The 20,044-nt window shown below is 45.8% G+C and overlaps 1 protein-coding gene across 7 annotated transcripts in view; it reads right to left on the reverse strand.

The window, feature by feature from the left end:
• The window catches only part of DPF3 (double PHD fingers 3), a 506,881-nt gene that overhangs the window by 261,065 nt on the left and 225,772 nt on the right, over positions 1 to 20,044 (reverse strand). For all 7 annotated transcript variants that reach the window (XR_013600840.1, XR_013600839.1, XM_078659480.1 and 4 more), the window contains exon 3: positions 8,733 to 8,840. Coding sequence is in view for 5 of the 7 variants with exons in the window: in XM_078659480.1 (XP_078515606.1) it covers positions 8,733 to 8,840 (108 nt within the window). In the remaining 2 variants the exon portion in view is untranslated. The remainder of the gene's footprint in view (positions 1 to 8,732; positions 8,841 to 20,044) is intronic.

Here is a 20,044-nt window from a genome sequence, read left to right on the forward strand (position 1 = left end):
CGTATAGCAGCATGATTACTTTAGAGCAGCTTTAGCCTCATTGTCATAGGAGATCCTCTATCTCTGTTCTAGTCTTTTGCATAGAGATTTCGCACTTTTTAAAGCTTGCGAAAACCGTTGAGCGATGGTCTTGATTTCTTGAAAGTGAAGGATTTTGAAGGATCGAAGCTAACCAGAGCACTGCCAAGCCAATTATTAAAACTGTTCGCATCCTGTCCCAGGGCACCCGTACATGCGAAGGGGATGGACCGTAACATCTCCAGCAGGTGGGAATCAAGATTTTTCCGTATCAGACCCTGCAGTCTGCAAGGTAAAGTAGAGCGAACATTAAAAGGAATTAGGAAATGGACGGACCAGGTAAGCTTCAATGCAGGTCTGACCAGGACCGTTGAGGGGTTCAGAAAAATAAGACCTAGGGTATGGCCAGCCTTGTGGGTGGGCTCCATTACTAGCTGTTCTAAATTAAAACCTTCAAGAGGTCAAAACTGCTCAGCAGGTCTGCAATTCAAGTCGTCAATATGTAGATTAAAATCACAAGTGCTTATCGATGAGCATCTGTCACAATTTCTGGCACAGATGGTGAAAGACAAAAGATCAGCATGTCTCTGGAGTGTCAAGATTAATTTAGTTTGCTCTCCTTCATTCCGAGCAAGATTGCCTTGTCAAGTCTCAAATCTTCTAAGAGATTATATGTGCTGTAAAGCAAAGTTGTCGATCAGAGGCAAATGGAGCCATGTGGGATATTGAGCATAACCACTAAGGATACAATTGATTTCCATTAACTATAAATGTACTTGGATATCAAGAACATCAAACATGCGTCAATCTTCCTAGACCATGTCAGACAACGAATATGCTACTTACCAGTATGCATCTGTTCTTGGCATGTAGGGCTGCTGACATTCATATCTTGTGCATAGATCGCCGCCTAGTGTTGGGTCCCGATGATTGCAGATTGTTGTCCTGGAAGAGTCTTCGAAGTATCACGAGATAGGTGGCTCCTCCCCTGGACTACAGTGCGCATGGTCATCGACTCCATCCTCAGATTGTTTTTTTCCGCCATTGGGTTCGGATGCATATTTGTTAACTCAAGTTCAGAATCGATAGAAAACTTTCTTTTTGGCCAAAAGGCCTTTAGTTATAGTCGGTATTGTCTTGCGATCGGGGCCCAGTTCTTGTTCCAGCTCGGTTTCCGAGCCGAACCCCCAGAGGATTACTGTCTGCACTAATTTGTGCATGAAGTTTAGTGGAAGCTCATTAACCAGTGATGGGTTTGCTTACATTCTGCATCTTTCCACTGGGTTATCACTGAGCATTTTATGTAGCCTGACCCTAAAGAAAGAACATGATGGGACTGAACAAGTGGCTGTGCACTTTATAACAATAGCTCCTTCTTGAGGGTACACTATTCCGTATCTTTACAAAAATAAAAGTGAAACAGAAGGGCCATTCTGAGCAGATGAGTACTGCAAGATGATGGACCCTACCTACTGAATCTGGTGATGGGTCCCTCAGGCTCCTACATCTTACAGATCGTCATAAACCTTAGGCTGAATGGGTGGTCCTTTGGAGGATCCCCCTGTGCCGCAAGGGCTGTACGCCCTGATACGGCGGGTAATGTTGAGGTGGAGCACCTCTTTGCCGTGTGTTTTGGGTTCTGCCATGGGGGGTGGTGGGGCAGTTTAGTTTGGATTAATGAGTAGTTGCCTTAGGGAGTGCCACTGTAACAAGTAATTTGCTGGTGTGTCATTGTTGCACCAGGGAATAAGCGAGAAAGCCTAAAAGAAACTGGAAGAAAGCGCGGGGACACACTGTTCCTAGTGTAACCAGGCGCTATATAAAAGGTGTTTATTTTATTATTTTCAGAAATGTAGGCTTTCTCCATAGAGAAGAAGGAACTAGTTCAGAGTTGGTCAACAAAGTGTTCACAGTTAGCAACAGTTCTCGAACCACAGGCTTCTCAATGACAATCAGGGATGCCTGCAGTGCACCTCTTTGGGCACAGTATCCCTGCAGGCTCCATGCCGTTAATGTTCAATGAAGGTCCTTGGGGAGAGGATGTAGCCTAATGGTTAGGGGGGTGGACTTCAAATCTTGGGAACCGGGTTAGTCTCGGCAACGACGCGCAACATCCTGTGATTCTGGGCAAATCTCCCCATGCCTAACAAAAATGAATGTGTCCTCATGTAACGCAACTGATGCTATGTAAAGCGCTCTCATACCTGATTTCGGGTCAAGTTCACGCTTTATAAAACTTCAAGAAAAAAAAAAAGTCAGGAGCTGAAGATTCTATTCAAAGCTTCTGTGACCATGCGCTCTTATCAAACTCTTGAGCTATTCCTGCGATTAGTTGTGAGTGGAGGGAGTAGTCCAGAGGGAGGAGCAAGCCTATATCCACCATTAGCCCGGGAATGAGCAGCAAAGCATTAAGTGTAGTTTATTTTCCTTGCGACCATATGTGTGCAGTCTCCTTTCTTTTGTTCTTCTGCAGATCCTACAGATTGAGGGCAATTCTCTTTTTCTTCACGCTTTGCTTGTGAAAGAGGCATGGATCACCATAGTTCACTCCACAGTTAAGAATATTATCTCTCTGTGCCGATATAAAATGATGAGTTTGTAAGACCATGCTCTCCATTGTCAAGATTTCTTACTAACTTAAGAGATACAAGCAGGCAGCCTGCTGGCCACGGCCATCACCATTATAGCCCCAGTAGGAGGCAGACCGGGAGGAAAAGTGCCGCAGGCAGGGAAATTATAGGAATTTACCTCGAGCCTCTCTCAGCTCAGGAGACATGTGGGAAATAGCCTTAAATACAAGGAAGCTGCGGAGATCAGCATGAGGCCAGAAGTGGAACAGCAGGAATTAAGAAGTAAGCGCTACTCAGCCTATGACGCGTGCACAGCGGTTTATTCTGAGCAGTCATAGTGCGTTAGCTTACCCATGCCGTTGGGTGCGAAGCATTCACAAAGCCTTGGGGAAAAACCTATACTAGGTCACAAACGCTCAATTGTCCACTCTGGAAAGAAGAGTCGAAGGTGCCTGGCCAGATTTTGAAACGGGCTTAAAAAACAAAGCGACGTTTGTAAAGATGGAATTTACCACTTTTAGCACCAGATCTTTAACAACTGAGAACACCTTTAAAGGTGATAGCGAGCGTACGCATGAGGGTCTTTGTTAGCATCATTTGTGGGTTTCTTAAAATCTGTCCATTGGTGAATGACTGTCACGAGGAAGCTATGTAGGTCTATAGCCTTAGAACCCACCGCAGAGGGCTATACCGGCTATTAAAGGCCCTCTCCAGCGTTAAAGGCCCGAGCCGAAGGCGAGGGCCTTTAACAAGGGAGAGGGACTTTAATAGCGGTATAGCCCAGCCACGAAGGGCTATAACACTATTAGAACATTCTGCCACTAGAGGGTAGAATGTTCTAACAAAAAAGAACAAAGCCTTTTGGGAGTGTGAGGGGATTGGAATCCCCTCAGGCTCCTTGAAGCCTTTGTTCACATCCAGAGCTGTGAACAAAGAAACATTGGAATGTTGGAGCTCCAGGTTTATACCAGCCATTATAAGCCCGGAGCACTCCATTGTTTTCAATGGAGCTCCCAACATTCCAATGTTCTAATATACCTTAAAATATTATTTACCAAAAACAAAATAAGAATATTGGTTTGTTTAGCAATTATGTGCTCTCTCTAACATTCTGCAGATTGCACGACAAGGATTATGGATTTTGTCCTTTAATGAGGATCTGAGTTGATGTTTTCTTGTGAATGTCGGCTGAGGGGGTGAGGTTTCTGCTGAATTTGAGCAATTGTTAGCTCTCGGTGCCAAGGGAGCCGGCTGCAGAGGATTCAGATGATGTGCTGGCGGCAGCGCCTCAGCCAATGCTGGGCGGCACAGCTGCAACGAATCCCAGCAGGACTGCCAGTGGCATGAGCCAGCCTCGGTGGCACAGATGTAGCGTGGTGTGCTGCTGCCACTGCCAGACAATGATAAAGTAGGTCGTCGCGAGCCAACGGCGGGCAGGGCTGCATGCGGCAGATGGGGTAGCATTACTCAATAAATGCCCGGAAAAGGTGGCGAACAACCATATAAATGGCACAACAAAATTCCAGAGATACAGTCAAAGCGAAAACACAATGAAGCCTATTCACCAACCTTTTATAGATCTGCTACGGATAAAAAAATGAAATACCACTAGTTACTAATGCAAGTGATATGCAACGCCATAAAGGAAAAACTGTCAGCTCCATTTAACTGTCCCTACTCCAAAGTAGGCCATGCAGTGAAATATTTAGTTTCAGCTCTTAAATCCAGAGATGAACAGTATTAGCTGCCAAGTATCCTTCAACAGTAACTTTCTCTTTTGGGTCCACCATCCTGGACGATGTCATGGGTCCACCATCCTGGACGATGTCATGGGTCCACCATCCTGGACGATGTCATGGGTCCACCATCCTGGACTATGTCATGGGTCCACCATCCTGGACTATGTCATGGGTCCACCATCCTGGACTATGTCATGGGTCCACCATCCTGGACTATGTCATGGGTCCACCATCCTGGACTATGTCATGGGTCCACCATCCTGGACAAGGTCATGGGTCCACCATCCTGGACAAGGTCATGGGTCCACCATCCTGGACAAGGTCATGGGTCCACCATCCTGGACAAGGTCATGGGTCCACCATCCTGGACAAGGTCATGGGTCCACCATCCTGGACAAGGTCATGGGTCCACCATCCTGGACTATACCATCCTGGACAAGGTCATGGGTCCACCATCCTGGACAAGGTCATGGGTCCACCATCCTGGACAAGGTCATGGGTCCACCATCCTGGACAAGGTCATGGGTCCACCATCCTGGACAAGGTCATGGGTCCACCATCCTGGACAAGGTCATGGGTCCACCATCCTGGACAAGGTCATGGGTCCACCATCCTGGACAAGGTCATGGGTCCACCATCCTGGACTATGTCATGGGTCCACCATCCTGGACTATGTCATGGGTCCACCATCCTGGACTATGTCATGGGTCCACCATCCTGGACTATGTCATGGGTCCACCATCCTGGACTATGTCATGGGTCCACCATCCTGGACTATGTCATGGGTCCACCATCCCCATCCTGGACAAGGTCATGGGTCCACCATCCTGGACAAGGTCATGGGTCCACCATCCTGGACAAGGTCATGGGTCCACCATCCTGGACAAGGTCATGGGTCCACCATCCTGGACAAGGTCATGGGTCCACCATCCTGGACAAGGTCATGGGTCCACCATCCTGGACTATACCATCCTGGACAAGGTCATGGGTCCACCATCCTGGACAAGGTCATGGGTCCACCATCCTGGACAAGGTCATGGGTCCACCATCCTGGACAAGGTCATGGGTCCACCATCCTGGACAAGGTCATGGGTCCACCATCCTGGACAAGGTCATGGGTCCACCATCCTGGACAAGGTCATGGGTCCACCATCCTGGACAAGGTCATGGGTCCACCATCCTGGACACCTGAGGTTTTCCTCAAAGTGAGTTTGAGCCAAGGGCATGCTTGGGGATGCTCTCGCACGATGCAGCCTCTCCAGTTTAGACTGCAGGAGAGTGGAGACTGTGCCAGATGGATCTGAACAAGCGCCCACATAGGAGAATTCAAAATGCCTACAATGCAGAACCTGAAAGTGATGGAGGGGTATGCTCGTCATTCGGTGAATGTTTGGGAGCACCGTTTATTCCCCCTTATTTTATGTTCATTTCCTTTTTTAGCCCTCAATCTCTTCATCTAAAATTCAAATGTTTAATTTGACAAGATTGACAACCACAGGAGGAGGAGCTACGCTAGAAACCAAGATGGCCGCATAAGCTCTCGGCTCCGCCGACCTCCGCCGGGGGCTCATGAATCCTGACCCCCATCCTGATTTCCCACTGGACTCCTGTGCAGCTGAAGTGCGCCTGACTCTAAAGGTGCAATCCCGGAATCTCTAGCTGATCGGATTGTGAAGATACGTCGAGTGCCATTCTTGGCCTAACTCAGAGTTGAAGCCGGGGCCTCGAGTTCTATCCCGGCCGGGTTGGAGTTGAACAACATCGGCCGCGGGACGTGGGTGGTTCCGGTCTCCTGAAGTGGCATCTTTCCCTTTCGTTTCGGATGGTGACCTGGTGGCAGCTTTCTTTTGCAACTACGGCGGCTTTCCCTATCGGCTGCTTGGACTAGGGATCCGCTGCCCGGAAGCCCCGTTGAGCTCCCGGGGTTGATGGGCTTGGTTCCTCGTTGGCGGCGACGGTACTGCAATCGTGCTTGGTAGCACCCACAGTTGTCATCTGCATTGCTTCTGCCTTGTGCCCCGGAGAAGTCGACCTCCGGGGCTCTGATACCCGCCCGGTCGCTCACTGAGGGGCTATGGAGGGGGCCGAAATTACACCGTCGCTGCACAATGTAATGGCCGCCATTGGGGAGCTCCGCAAACGAGTCACCGCCACCTTCCAGAGGATGATCTTAACTGTCGATCACATCTGCCGGAGACCGGATTCCGATCCTTTGTTGGTTATGAGCCGGGACGCCTTACCCGCGGCGCAAGCTTCGATAGCTACCGAGGACCCTGGGCGGCTGTCGGACTTGGAAATTTCTTGCGACCCTAAGATGGCGGCGAGCGAGCCCGAAAGTACTGGCTGTGTGTTTGGCCCTCTATCGATGCCACCAGGGATGGATGTGACTATTTCTATATTTCAGTTTGTCTCCTCCACGAACTATCGGATTTATACCTCGAATCTTTCAGAGAATGCTCAAAAATGCTGTGCTGACTTATCATTGTTGGGCAGTGGACCTGGTTTGACTTTTGAACTTTGTCAGCGTTTATCCTGGTATCACTCCTTCTGTGGTGTTTTTGATCCGTTTCTGACTTTGGATGCTCTTGTTGTGATGGCGGTTCGAATGGTCAGGGCTCGCATGAAGACTCGTAGCGGCCTGATAGTATTTGATGGGGTCTGCGTAATTGATCGTCGGGGCCAGGGCTGACTTTCCTATGTTTTCTTTTGGCTCTGACAGGTGGTGTCTGTGGGAGCGAGGGCTAGACGGGATTCTGATTGTCTGAGTATTGTGTAACTGCTATGTTCGAAACGGGATTTGCTACCTCTGTGATGCCGGGGGCCGGGCGGGATGGTCCATTTTCTGTTTGTGGCTCCCCTATTGAATTTTATTGCTATAACTTGCTCAATGCTGCGGTAGGGGATGTCCGCCTCTGGTGGGGAGATGGGAATCTGAGAGCCCGTATCGTTTTGTACCTTTCTCCTCCTCCAGCTTTTCCCTTCCTTGGGGTGTAGTTTAGTGGGCGACAGACACGCTGCTAGTGGGGTTAGGTCGTAGCCATCGGCAGGGGTGTAGGGTGGGGGGTTGTGTTTTTTTTTGGTTTTTTTTCCTTTATTTTTTTCTATGACCTTCCTATTCCCTTTTCCTTTTTTCACAAGAACTGTGGCATATTCTCCTGATCTTTTGTTTATCATATCTGAGTGTCATATGTTCAAGTCGTATATCCTGTATTTCTGGTGGGCGGGTGCTATTGCGATGTACTTGTGGTCATTTGCATCTTACTGTTCTGCTTCAGTTTTACGCTGGTACTGATCCTTTTTCGGTGCCTATGATCGTAGTGTATTTCTTCGACTTATGTGCCCGTCCCCAGCTGGAATGTATTTCCCCTAATGACACCTGATGTGTATATTTCTTTCTTGTGTTATACTCAATAAAAATAAATATAAAAAAAAAAAAGATTGACAACCACAGAAGTCTGCACTCACCTCAAATGTCATGGAGGTGCCAAGCACAATCCACAGAAGTCAAACTGTCCTACATCCAGTGAAATCAGTTCATCTTCAAAATATCTTCTTTTTCACTCTAGTTTTGCTTTTCGCATTATAAATCCGGGATGCATGTCCTCAAAGAACAGGCCAGGGCAAATAATGCTACCGACAGTTTGAAATCTCTGACAAGGATGCAATCAGACGTTGTCTGTTTCCTATGGGGTTTTCATGGAGCGCAATGAAAAAAGTGGGGACGGTCATATGCGAGGACTGCATTTTCTAGTGTACCCTAATGCATTGGCCGAGCATTCCATCACCTCCATTACTATGTTAGGCATTACATCATTTCAGGAAACTTAGTTAAGGGTTGAGATTTTTTAATTAAGAAATTGTGTAAGAGAAAGTTTATAAAATAAATGATAGTCAGGGGGTCCCACACCAAAAAAATTACATGTTCCATAATGTACTGGAGGTGATGCAGAGGTTTGAGATTCCAAAGTTGTTAGAAAGAGGTAATTAGAAGAAAACATAAATATATAGCTATGCTCAATTCCTGAATAGAATATCTTGGATGGGGACTGGGCGTAACGGTAACGGACTATTAAGACTCGAATTGACCGGTTTACAGTTTTGGGACCCATGTTTTTAACTTTACATACATGCTGATGTCACACAACTCTTCCTGAAAATGAGGGGTGTTTGGTGGTTAAGGCTTAAGTAGACCAACTAGACCAAAATCAATTTCGATATTCACTGGTTTACTATTTAAAATGTTGCCAATATGGGAATAATCATGGGTTAATTGGGAGTCAAGAAACAGGTCACAAATTTAGCAGGATTGGAAAGCTTCCTTCTCGTGATGAGAGAATACAATGCCATATTTATTAACAAGTCAATATGGCAAAACAGAGCAAAAGTGCTATTTTGGTGACGTTACCAGATTTGATTTCAAGCATCATCAGCCTGGAGTCCTCGGGTGGATGTAAGCGTCTCTTCTTCCTCCAACATCGAGCTGGATACGTGTAGAGCTGTCCTGGGGCCACTCCTGCAAGATGTACGGAAGCACATTAGCAAAAACTCGACATCTTGAGCAAGACCTTTCTACGCATACACATCTTGCATCACCACCCTCTAGAAGTCTTATATTCCCCTATTTATTCTCCACAATTATTTCCCCCAAATCAGTCATTATATGGGAAGAAGAAAAACACAAAAATGAAAAGTAAAAGGTTACTTACCTCTAACAACAGTTCTGCATCTTGATGACCAAGTAAATACAATCTTATGTCTTCAGAGTGGAGCACTTCACCATGTGCTTCAGGTCACAAGTGCAATGGAACCAAGATATGGATAACGTCATCCAGTAGAATTAAGGTTTGTGTGAGGTCACTGACCACACCCATACCTTAATTTCGCTGGGTGACATGATAATGCATGAAACGCGAATGAGAAAAAAACTCTGAGTATGACTGCAAAAATCACAGATCTGTTAAAACTTTTAGATCTTAAGCCTATGGACTCTAAGAACATTGATTTATTTATTTTTTTGCAGAGTTTTATATAGCGCGAACTAGATCCGAACCGAATCAGGTATCAGAGCGCTTTACATAGCACCGGTTACGTTACATGAGGACAGACACACATTAATTTTTTAGGCACGGGAAGATTAAGTGATTTGCCCAGAATCACAGGAGGTTACCGAGACTCGAACCCAGATCCCCAGTTCCGAGGTCGAGCGCCCTAGCCGTTAGGCCAACTCCTCTCTTGATGATCCCGGTACTGCAATTTGCTAGTCATGTATGCCCACACAGACACACAAACATTTCCAGAGCTTTATTTACATACCTGAGGAGGGGGGAAAATAGACTGCGGCAAGTCTGCTTTTTAGGTCTTGCCTACAAAGGGCATGAGCGGTGGACTTATTGATTACAACTCAGTGGACTAACTACCAACCCACAGCATACAATTAGTTGTTTTCGTTGTCACTCATTTGCAATATTTCAACTTGTTAGGTCTTGGGGGCTTCCCTTCCTTTCTTGTGTTAGCTCCTCCCTGGAGCCTGGATAAAGAACGTGTTCTTCCTTGTCTTTGTTCTTACTCGTCTTTCTGCAACACAATTCTTTATTTTTAAGCGTTTCCGTATTAATCCTGGGCGTACAATGTGCTTTCCTACTTCGATAGCTACCGAGGACCCTGGGCGGCTGTCGGACTTGGAAATTTCTCACGACCCTAAGATGGCGGCGAGCGAGCCCGAAAGTACTGGCTGTGTGTTTGGCCCTCTATCGATGCCACCAGGGATGGATGTGACTATTTCTATATTTCAGTTTGTCTCCTCCACGAACTATCGGATTTATACCTCGAATCTTTCAGAGAATGCTCAAAAATGCTGTGCTGACTTATCATTGTTGGGCAGTGGACCTGGTTTGACTTTTGAACTTTGTCAGCGTTTATCCTGGTATCACTCCTTCTGTGGTGTTTTTGATCCGTTTCTGACTTTGGATGCTCTTGTTGTGATGGCGGTTCGAATGGTCAGGGCTCGCATGAAGACTCGTAGCGGCCTGATAGTATTTGATGGGGTCTGCGTAATTGATCGTCGGGGCCAGGGCTGACTTTCCTATGTTTTCTTTTGGCTCTGACAGGTGGTGTCTGTGGGAGCGAGGGCTAGACGGGATTCTGATTGTCTGAGTATTGTGTAACTGCTATGTTCGAAACGGGATTTGCTACCTCTGTGATGCCGGGGGCCGGGCGGGATGGTCCATTTTCTGTTTGTGGCTCCCCTATTGAATTTTATTGCTATAACTTGCTCAATGCTGCGGTAGGGGATGTCCGCCTCTGGTGGGGAGATGGGAATCTGAGAGCCCGTATCGTTTTGTACCTTTCTCCTCCTCCAGCTTTTCCCTTCCTTGGGGTGTAGTTTAGTGGGCGACAGACACGCTGCTAGTGGGGTTAGGTCGTAGCCATCGGCAGGGGTGTAGGGTGGGGGGTTGTGTTTTTTTTTGTTTTTTTTTCCTTTATTTTTTTCTATGACCTTCCTATTCCCTTTTCCTTTTTTCACAAGAACTGTGGCATATTCTCCTGATCTTTTGTTTATCATATCTGACAGGCACACATTTTAAGACAGGCACACAGCTTCATATTTATGTTGCTTTCACCCTATCTGCCCGCTCTATTGATGCTATAGTTACTTACACGCACAACTGCAGTCGTCTATGCCATGCCACTCTACTAGACTCTGCTTCGCTCTACTCTTACGCCACTCCCCTCCACGCCACACAATGCCACCCAACTCTATGCCACTCTTCTCCATGCCACCATACTCTATTCCACTCTCCTCTATGCCACTATCCCCTACTCCACTCAACGGGACTCTACATCACTCCCCCCGCACGCCACTCCACAGCGATCTATGCCAAGTTACACCACTCCTACCACTCTATGATACCCCACTCTACACCACTCCACACCACTCAATCAGCTTTTAGCCATGCTGAACACTTAACTAAAATGCATTGGCAAAGCCAATAGTGCTCATATAGGCAAGATCTATTGCCTTTGCCAATGCTTTTTTTCCTGAAAGGAATTCAGATAACCTCTGTCTCCAACTAAAAGAAAAGAGTTACTTACTACTACCAGGCAGATTGTCGTATTCAGGAAACTACTACAACAAATGTTTTAAACAAGCATTTCTCAATATTAGACCTACAGTTTCAAATGGGGCTGTCCATAACCTGAGAGAGACATGGACTGGTATATGGCCGGATAAAATATAGTCTACGATGTCTGGGGAAAAAAATACAAAACATAGGGCAAATGAGAAGCAAATATTGATGGCGATTAGATAACTCCCCTTCCTTCTATTAAGGAATGAATCGTGGAGAAGGTAAGAATGAGTCATCCGCACACGACTGTACATTTGAGTAAAGAAGAGATCGAATGTGTTCAACTTGGAGGTGGAGATTTTGAAGCGGAAAAGAATAAATACCCACTGAAATAGTCTGGAAATGATTATTAGAGTGCTGGTATTGCATTCATGGTATTGTAAAATTGATGACTGCAAATAAGAAATATTTTAATAAAAGATAGTTAAAAACCTCAAATTAACAAACGGAACTTATTAAGTGGCATACACTCCCTTCCTGAACGTTCATACACCTTTACAAACTATGTCAATACATAGAAATGCCTGTCATTTAATCAAAGAGCAGGGACGGCGAGGGACCATATATCTCCAACCACCCTGTTCTCATCAATGAACAGCGGCTATAAAAATACTGATGCAGAGTTTCAGCAGCTCTCAACGAGACAGTAGCCTTCCTCAGGACGAGCTGCTCAATAACCTGTTGAGGTCAACGAACATTTTATTCTTTAGGAGTCTCTTCATCTTGCAAGAATAAATAAAGCTACCTCTAATCCTAATTGCATCACCAGTATCGGTTTATCTATATTATATACTGCATGACAATAGCAGCCGCGGACACCAAATGGGTCCTTCCAAATAGGATTGCTTCAAACCTAAACGCTAAAGAAGCCAAGTCTTTTCTGATCATCATGTGAAACACTTATGATACACCTGGTTAATTGCATCAAACCTGTACCGCTGGGAAGAGGAAGCTTCCTTGTCTCTTTAAGAAATTTGATTGGCAGATGTCAGTTCAAGCAGTAAGTTCTCTGCAGATACCAAATGGACAGATTTTCCGAGAATTTCCTCAAGGACAGCATCCCAGTTTTTGTGTTAGTTAAATGCATATTGTGCACGAAATGTGCATTTTTTACTTTTTTTATTTTACAACATTGTATTGCATTCTGCTAATGTAGCTAAAAGTAGCACAGATGATGCCCCAGTTTAACAGCGAAACTAGGTTATTGTCTAAAAGTAACTCTAATGATTATGACGTAGGTGGAAATCACCTTTACATTCATCAGCAAAGGGACTTGAATGTCATTTTGGTACATTATCTCACTGAACACAAACTTAAATACAGGTCATTATCTCACTGTTTCTTTCAATTCTAATGTTTACATCCCATTGCATGATGGGAAACATTTGTAGCACTTGCTAATATTTGTACCTTTGGAGAATTTAAGAAAGAAAGCTGCAGAAGAGGAACTCTGATAAAAGTAGAGTGCTTCCTGACTTTAGCTCACAAAATTTGCATTTGTATCCATGTGCATTCTGACATGGAAAGCCAACATAATTTAAAGGCAGCAGCGGCCAATCCATAAAGGGGGAATAGCCACGCCACCCACCTTATTCTTGGCCAGAAGAGTGTCTGTCAGGCGAAACAAAGGTCAGCCTGAGACACGCTCTTCTTGTTCAAGTCAGGCAACCAGGAGCAAGCCATGTGGTAAATGCGCAGGCTCCTGGCTGTCTGAGCTGAACTTTGCCAGGCTGAGGATTTCACAGCCCTGGGGGCGTGACCTCCTGAGACTGGCAAAGTGCCTCGAGGCTCTCCCCCTCGTGAGGAGGAGGACCGTCACTGATTGCCTTGGACCTGGGTGCTTTAATTTTAGGCCCTGAAGTGCCCTGGGGCGAATGTCAATCAGTGACACCTGGTCACAGAGTGGGGTGTGGTCAGCAGTCTCACTGAGCCATCGCACTCTCTTGACGAGTGAGAGGCTGCTGCATCTCCTCATTGGCTAACTTTAGGTACAGTGAAGGTGGATAGGAGCACATTGTTTCACCTCCCAGCACAGTTCACCCCTTAGCATTATGGTAAATGCAGTTCACTTTAAATGCTTACTTGAATTTTTGCTGAACTGTTTCATCAAAGTTGGTGCAGGTTAGTGCTGTGAATCTCTATTCATCAGGGGTTGCGGAGAAAGCTACCACAATCCTCTCAGGTCGCAGTACCTCTCTCTGGCGCACAGGTGCATCTCCAAAAGCTCGACAGCTCAATGACTCAAGGAAGCCTTTTCAAAATGAAGGGGGATGGGAGCACACTGCTTCACCTCCCAGCACAGTTCATCACTTAGCATTATGGTAAATGCAGTTTACTTTAACCCCTACCGCGTTTTCCCGCTGTGCGCTGGAATTTAAAAAACGGCCTGTTTATGACAAAGCCAGCTCGTCATCCGCGTAGCGCAGGTAACGCCCATGACGAGCTGGCTTTGTCATTAGCGCGGAAGGGGTTAAATGCTTACTTGAAATTTTGAACTTTAGGTACAGTGTGGGTATGTTTTATGCGCCTTTTTAATGTGTGTGTGGGTATGTGTTTTTGTAATGTGTGTATGGGTATGCGTTTTGTGTGTGTGTGAGTAGTGTATGTGTGTGTGCGTGTGAGAGAGTGTGTTTTTTTGTGTGTGTGTTTTTTGTGTTAGAGATTGAGAGAGAGAGAATATATGCATGGCTGTGAGTGAGTGTGTGTGTGTGTGCCCCCCACCTCCCTCCTTAGTAAAATTACCGGCTGCCACTGTTTAAAGGTGTAAGAATTCTGAATTATCAATTGTGGGAGAATAAAGGGAGAGCTTTTAACACAAAGAACAAATGACAGGGTGCAGACACAAGGGATGCAGCTTAGAAAAACAACAAAGTGAAGGCTCTGCCAAGGAACTGGTCTAGAAGTGTGACCTGTATCAGACTTCCTTTGGCAAGGATAACTTTTCTTTGTGCTAGTGTTGGCGCAGAGTTTTTACAAGAAGCTTTATGTTACCATACTGTTGATGAAGCCGGATTATTAATGTAAGCCTTGCATTTACCAAGCTACCTGGAAGCTTTCCAGGCAGTGATGAAGCCCTGCAGCTGCTTGAAGAAGATCTGGACTTCTCTCACCAGAGAGATCAAAGAATTGAAGCAATTACAGGAAGGAGTGTCTACTCCTCCTAACTACAGAGCTCTTAAGTGTCCCAACCAGAAGGACGGAGTGAGACGCCCCACATTCAGAGGTACTCGGGATGTTCATATATGCGGGCCAGCCTCCTAAATTACATCACCTGGCACCAGGTAGTTGGGACAAAAAATACATGAGGATGTTGCATCTTTTCTGCACAAATTCCTGCAGAGAGAAAGCAGATTCCATTTGGTGCCCAATGACAACATAAGGCAGTAAGCTGGCTCGGTCGCTTAAGTACTTGCTATCGGTGACCTGAACGTCACGGGTGGCAATTCTAATAGGACGAACTCAACTTTTCATCTGTGTGAGGTGAATAGTGCTTAGAACTTACAAAGGTGGAACATGAAAATGCATCACAATCTCCATTTGACTTCAATAAATTGGATTTACGAGCACAAAGTATGAAGCACAGGTTTAATGGGGGGGAGGAGGAGGTCCTACAGTTAAAATACCAACTGAGGAACCAGCAGACCAGAGAGGTCTAATCCTAGGCTCACTGCTTTACCAACTTCTGTGATCCTGGTCCGGCATATCACTACTGCTACCTAACCCCTCTAAAGTACGTGCTCAAAAACAGGCAAAACACCAGTATAGAGTGTGAGTGTAAAATTTCATTTATTTTGAAACGATTGTCATTGTTACGGGCGGACGTCAACGCCCACCGCAAACCTTTCCTCTTTGTACAGTAAAGTCATCAGCCTTAGGGGCTAATTGCACAATTTGCAGCAACAGAGGAGAACGTGCCAAATACCTCTCTGAGACAACAAAGGCTCAAGTGTTCGGATCTATTTCTAACCAGCAGCGGTCAGGTAACCTGCCAAACCACAATCTGACCAGTATGGAAAGGGGAACATCCTTTACAACGCAACTTTTACAACGCACTACCATTACGACGCAACTTTTACAACGCATGTCATTACAACGCATTGCGCTGGGGGGCGCTCTAGGATAGGGAATAGATTGAATTTACTATCCAACACCTTCCCTACTATCCACGGGGACTGGAGTTGGAATAGTAAATTAAACTATTCACTATCCAGCACCCCTTAGCGCTATGTGTTGTAACAGCATGCGTTGTAAAAACTGTGATGTAAAGGTAGGCGTTGTAAAAGTATGGGTTGTAACGTCATACATCCGTATGGAAATCAGTACATGACATTCCTGTGGTAGCTCAACATAGGACCTAGAGGCACAGTCATGTTAATGCCCGCACCACAACAGTTTAGTAGCTAAGGACATAAGATCTTTACTAGTAACTGGTCTACACATTAGAAGGATAGAATGTTGGGGCTGTCCTTGGTCACTTCTCCAGGAAGTCAAAGATGGTGGCAGCTGCTACCTCTTGCCTTCCGGTACCTCTGGTTTTCCTACTCTTGGTTCCACTAATCCAAGGGGTCACGAAAGCAGGGGCAGAATGGAAAGCGTACAAGACCCTGGGAGTTCCACTAACTTTCTGTGCTTGCCCCTCAGCCAATCAGCAGCAACCGGAGGCCACTGAGAGGCAAAGGGTGGAGGTAAACACGGATGTCAACAGGAATTGAAATGTCTTGATGTCACTTCCCCTACCCGTGCCACTTTGTCCACTCCACTTACATGAATCAATCAGCATAAACTTTCCTATAGACTACCATAAATGCATTACAATTACTAAACAAAGCATTGCTGGTGGTACCGAATGGCGATCCTTGAAGGGCACTAAATTAAAATATCAACAGACTTTGGATCACAGATGATTCATACAAAAAAAAGGTAGGTTGAGTCGGATGGCCTTTGAGCCTCAGAGGTAGCATTCTGCCAGCCTAAGGTGAACTTCCAGGTCCACGCCTCACCTCATACCATCCAAGGCTCCAGTTTGTTTAAAGAAAGCAGGACGCTGCTTAAAAAACCATGAAGGAAGAGACCAACTTTCCTCTGCAAACTATTTTTCAGTTCTCGATGGACCAGGTCTCTTACACACAAAACCCCATAATCCTCCACACCAATAGTGGCTGAACGACGGGTCATGTGAAACCGATGCACATAGTTAAACCCGCTACAAACTCAAGATCCTTGAAGGATTTGATTCTTCCATGGACTAGACGTCGCCAATTTTCCCAGGAAGGTCTGGAGTCTAACCGCTTGCTCACTACCATTCAGGAGCCATGCCGTTGTAAATGTAAATGTAGGTATACTTGTAAAGCGCACTGCCGCACCATCTCGGGGCATCCTGGTGCTATATACCGCTGTGGAACGCTTCCTGGCTTTCCCTGTGAGATGCTCCCTACTGGGCAACCCCAAGGTGAAGCCAGGCATCCCAGCGCTGTTGGGGCCGTTGTGGAGATTAAGCAAGCTATTGCCCAGAGTTGCAGAGTGGGACCCATGATTAGAATAGGCACCGAGGCGAGAATGATCGAGTCCGCGGACATTGAGCCCAAGACCCTGCCGCGTCGGGAATTGAACCCTGGTCCCGGGCCAGACCTCTGCATCAGGGACTGCCGCTTCTAACCAGTGAGCCACACTTCTCCAGGACAAGCACACACATCCAATAGATATTACACATAGGAGGTTTTGCATACTCGTCAACAAACAAGTCCGCGGTTTCACAGAGGATGCACTGAACAAAACTACCCAGGAAGCCAACGTCGTTCACATCTGACGAACATTGCATCTCCACACTGACATGGTTTCTGGGCCATGCCATTTGAAGAACTGTAACAATGCCTCAATGGGTGCACCTTCATATGGATAAATACACCATTAGTTTCACCCATCCCTGACTCAGACCCCCAAAAATCCATTGGGCCCCCCCAAAGAAGATCTTGCTAAACTGTTGTACTACACACACAGATCCAAACGCATAGACCACACTGAGGAGTATCTAGTTGCCGCCATCTTTCTGACTTTTTAATGTTACCACTGATGGAATAAGCAAAGGAAGCTTAGTCGATGACTCGCCAAAATTAAGATATCCCAAAACAGAACCTCATTCACTGTATTACTATTTTTATGATGTCTGTTTAAGTCGATTTCATAACTCAAGAATGTACGGGTGTATTCCTGTGAACACAAAATCCAAGAAGTATTCTGCATATGATTTGTATATGTAATTGAGCTAAACCTTATGTTGTTTTTCTCGTTACAGTAACGTCAGGACATTTTTTAACCTGAAAATCTGGCGCGTTCCAATGAAACATAGGAGCATGATTTTCAAAATAATCGATAAACATGTTGAGAAAAGTCTGCATGGGTCAACATTTAATTTGAAATTAACAATTTATGGTTAGTGAGAGCTCTTCATATACTGTAGATTCCACATCCAGCTTATGACTAGGAGTCACCAAATAGTAGTAACTACCAGTTTATAAGCCATTTACTCACAACTGCACTAGCAGAAAAAAGGCACCAAGCAGGTTGGGAGTAAAAGGATACAGACCAATAAAAAAAATGAGATTCCCTGAAGATATGCCATGACTCAGCTTGGTACCATCAACCGAAGCATCAAGGGAATAAAGATTATTTTACGGCCAATTCTCCCCGGTCCTTCCTTGATGGTAACATTTAAAAGAGCATAGGATCTAAGGTCTGTAGATGCAAACTGAGGGTACATGCAAGGAGGCAACCAGTTCACCCTCGCTGCTCTTGACTTGGGTGTTAACCAGGCTTGCAAGCCTCTTCCTACCACAGATTGCATCCTCTTACAGCGGCAGCAGGATGAACTGTCTGAGCTGGAGACGACGCACGTGCCACCAGAAGACGCACAAGACACCAGAAGACGCACATTCCAACAGAAGACACACATTCCAACAGAAGACACACATTCCAACAGAAGACACACATTCCAACAGAAGACACACATTCCAACAGAAGACGCACATTCCAACAGAAGACGCACATTCCAACAGAAGAGGCACATTCCAACAGAAGAGGCACATTCCAACAGAAGAGGCACATTCCAACAGAAGAGGCACATTCCAACAGAAGAGGCACATTCCAACAGAAGAGGCACATTCCAACAGAAGAGGCACATTCCAACAGAAGAGGCACATTCCAACAGATGACGCACATTCCACATGTCCTGTAGGAAAGCATGGCAAAAATCCATGTTCGTTTGGCAACGGGATAATTATTTTTATCTGAATTTGATTTTTTAAAAGTGTCTATGGACCACATAGATTGGCATTTCCTAGGTGATGCTATCTAAATGCATCCCTAGTTAAAAACAAATAGTTTCTTACCTGTAGGTGTAGTTTTGCAGCTTGAAGATCTTTCTGGATTCACTATGCTGTGCATTATTCTGCGGTCTAGTGGTTGGGTCCAGAATCGTAGTCTTTTCCTATATATTTTTTTTTCCCTTAGCCAAGGTGGGCGTCGACATCCCACCTTTTGGTGTCCTTCCTGTGACGTCGGCACGCTTCCTGCGGAAGCTCTCACCCGTGGGCGCCCTCTTCGGATTCTTTTTTTCTCGTTTGTGTTCTGTTTCCGAATTTTATGGCAATGTTCCAGTAAGTGATTTATCGCTTTATCCTTCAAGGTGTCTGTTTCAGTATTGTCCCTGTTTCTACCCCCTCATTCTCCAGCCTCATCTTTCTGGCGGAGGTGGATGGGTTCGCTAGTGAATCCAGAAAGATCTTCAAGCTGCAAAACTACACCGACAGGCAAGAAACTATTCATTTTGCAGCGTGAATCTTTCTGGATTCACTATGCTGCGCATAGACTTTGTAGCGGTTTGTTATATTTGTGGCGGCTGGGTTGAAGATGAACGTTTGTTGTTGAATATATGTTGGAGCCCCTTCTGTCCTACTTGTGCTTCTTTGTTCATTTGTATATCCACACAGTTGTGCATTGTGAACGTGTGCACCGAGGCACATGTTGCCGCCAGGCATATGTCCTGTATGGGTGTGTTAGCCAGGAAGGCTATCATTGCTCCCTTTTCCCTGGTAGAATGGGCCCGTGGCCCCTCTGCTAGTTCCTGCCCTGCTTGTTTGTGGCAGAACTGTATAGTTTGTGCGATCCATCGTGCAATGGTTCCCTTAGTAACAGGTTTTCCCAAGAAACTGTCTGCGAAGGACACAAAGAACTGTTTTGTTTTCCTGTGTTCCTTAGTTCTCTCTATGTAGTGCATGACTGCCCTTCTGGCGTCCAGCGTGTGCAGTGTGTGCCCTTTCGGCGTTTGTCGTTGGTTTCTGGAAGAAACTTGGTATTTGTATCGTCTGGTTGATGTGGAACCTTGACACCACCCTTGGCATAAAGTGTGGGTCCGTTCTCATCACAACCCTATCATTGTGAATTTGGATGTAGGGTTCTTGTAGCGTTAACGCCTGTAGTTCGCTCACCCTGCGCAGCAAGGTGATTGCCACTAAGAATCCTGTTTTCATTGTTAGCATTTGTAGGGAGGCCTTATGAATTGGTTTAAAAGGCGCTTTCATGAGTTCCGTCAGGA

Source organism: Lissotriton helveticus, chromosome 9 (assembly GCF_964261635.1).
Source record: "Lissotriton helveticus chromosome 9, aLisHel1.1, whole genome shotgun sequence".
NCBI lineage: Eukaryota > Metazoa > Chordata > Amphibia > Caudata > Salamandridae > Lissotriton > Lissotriton helveticus.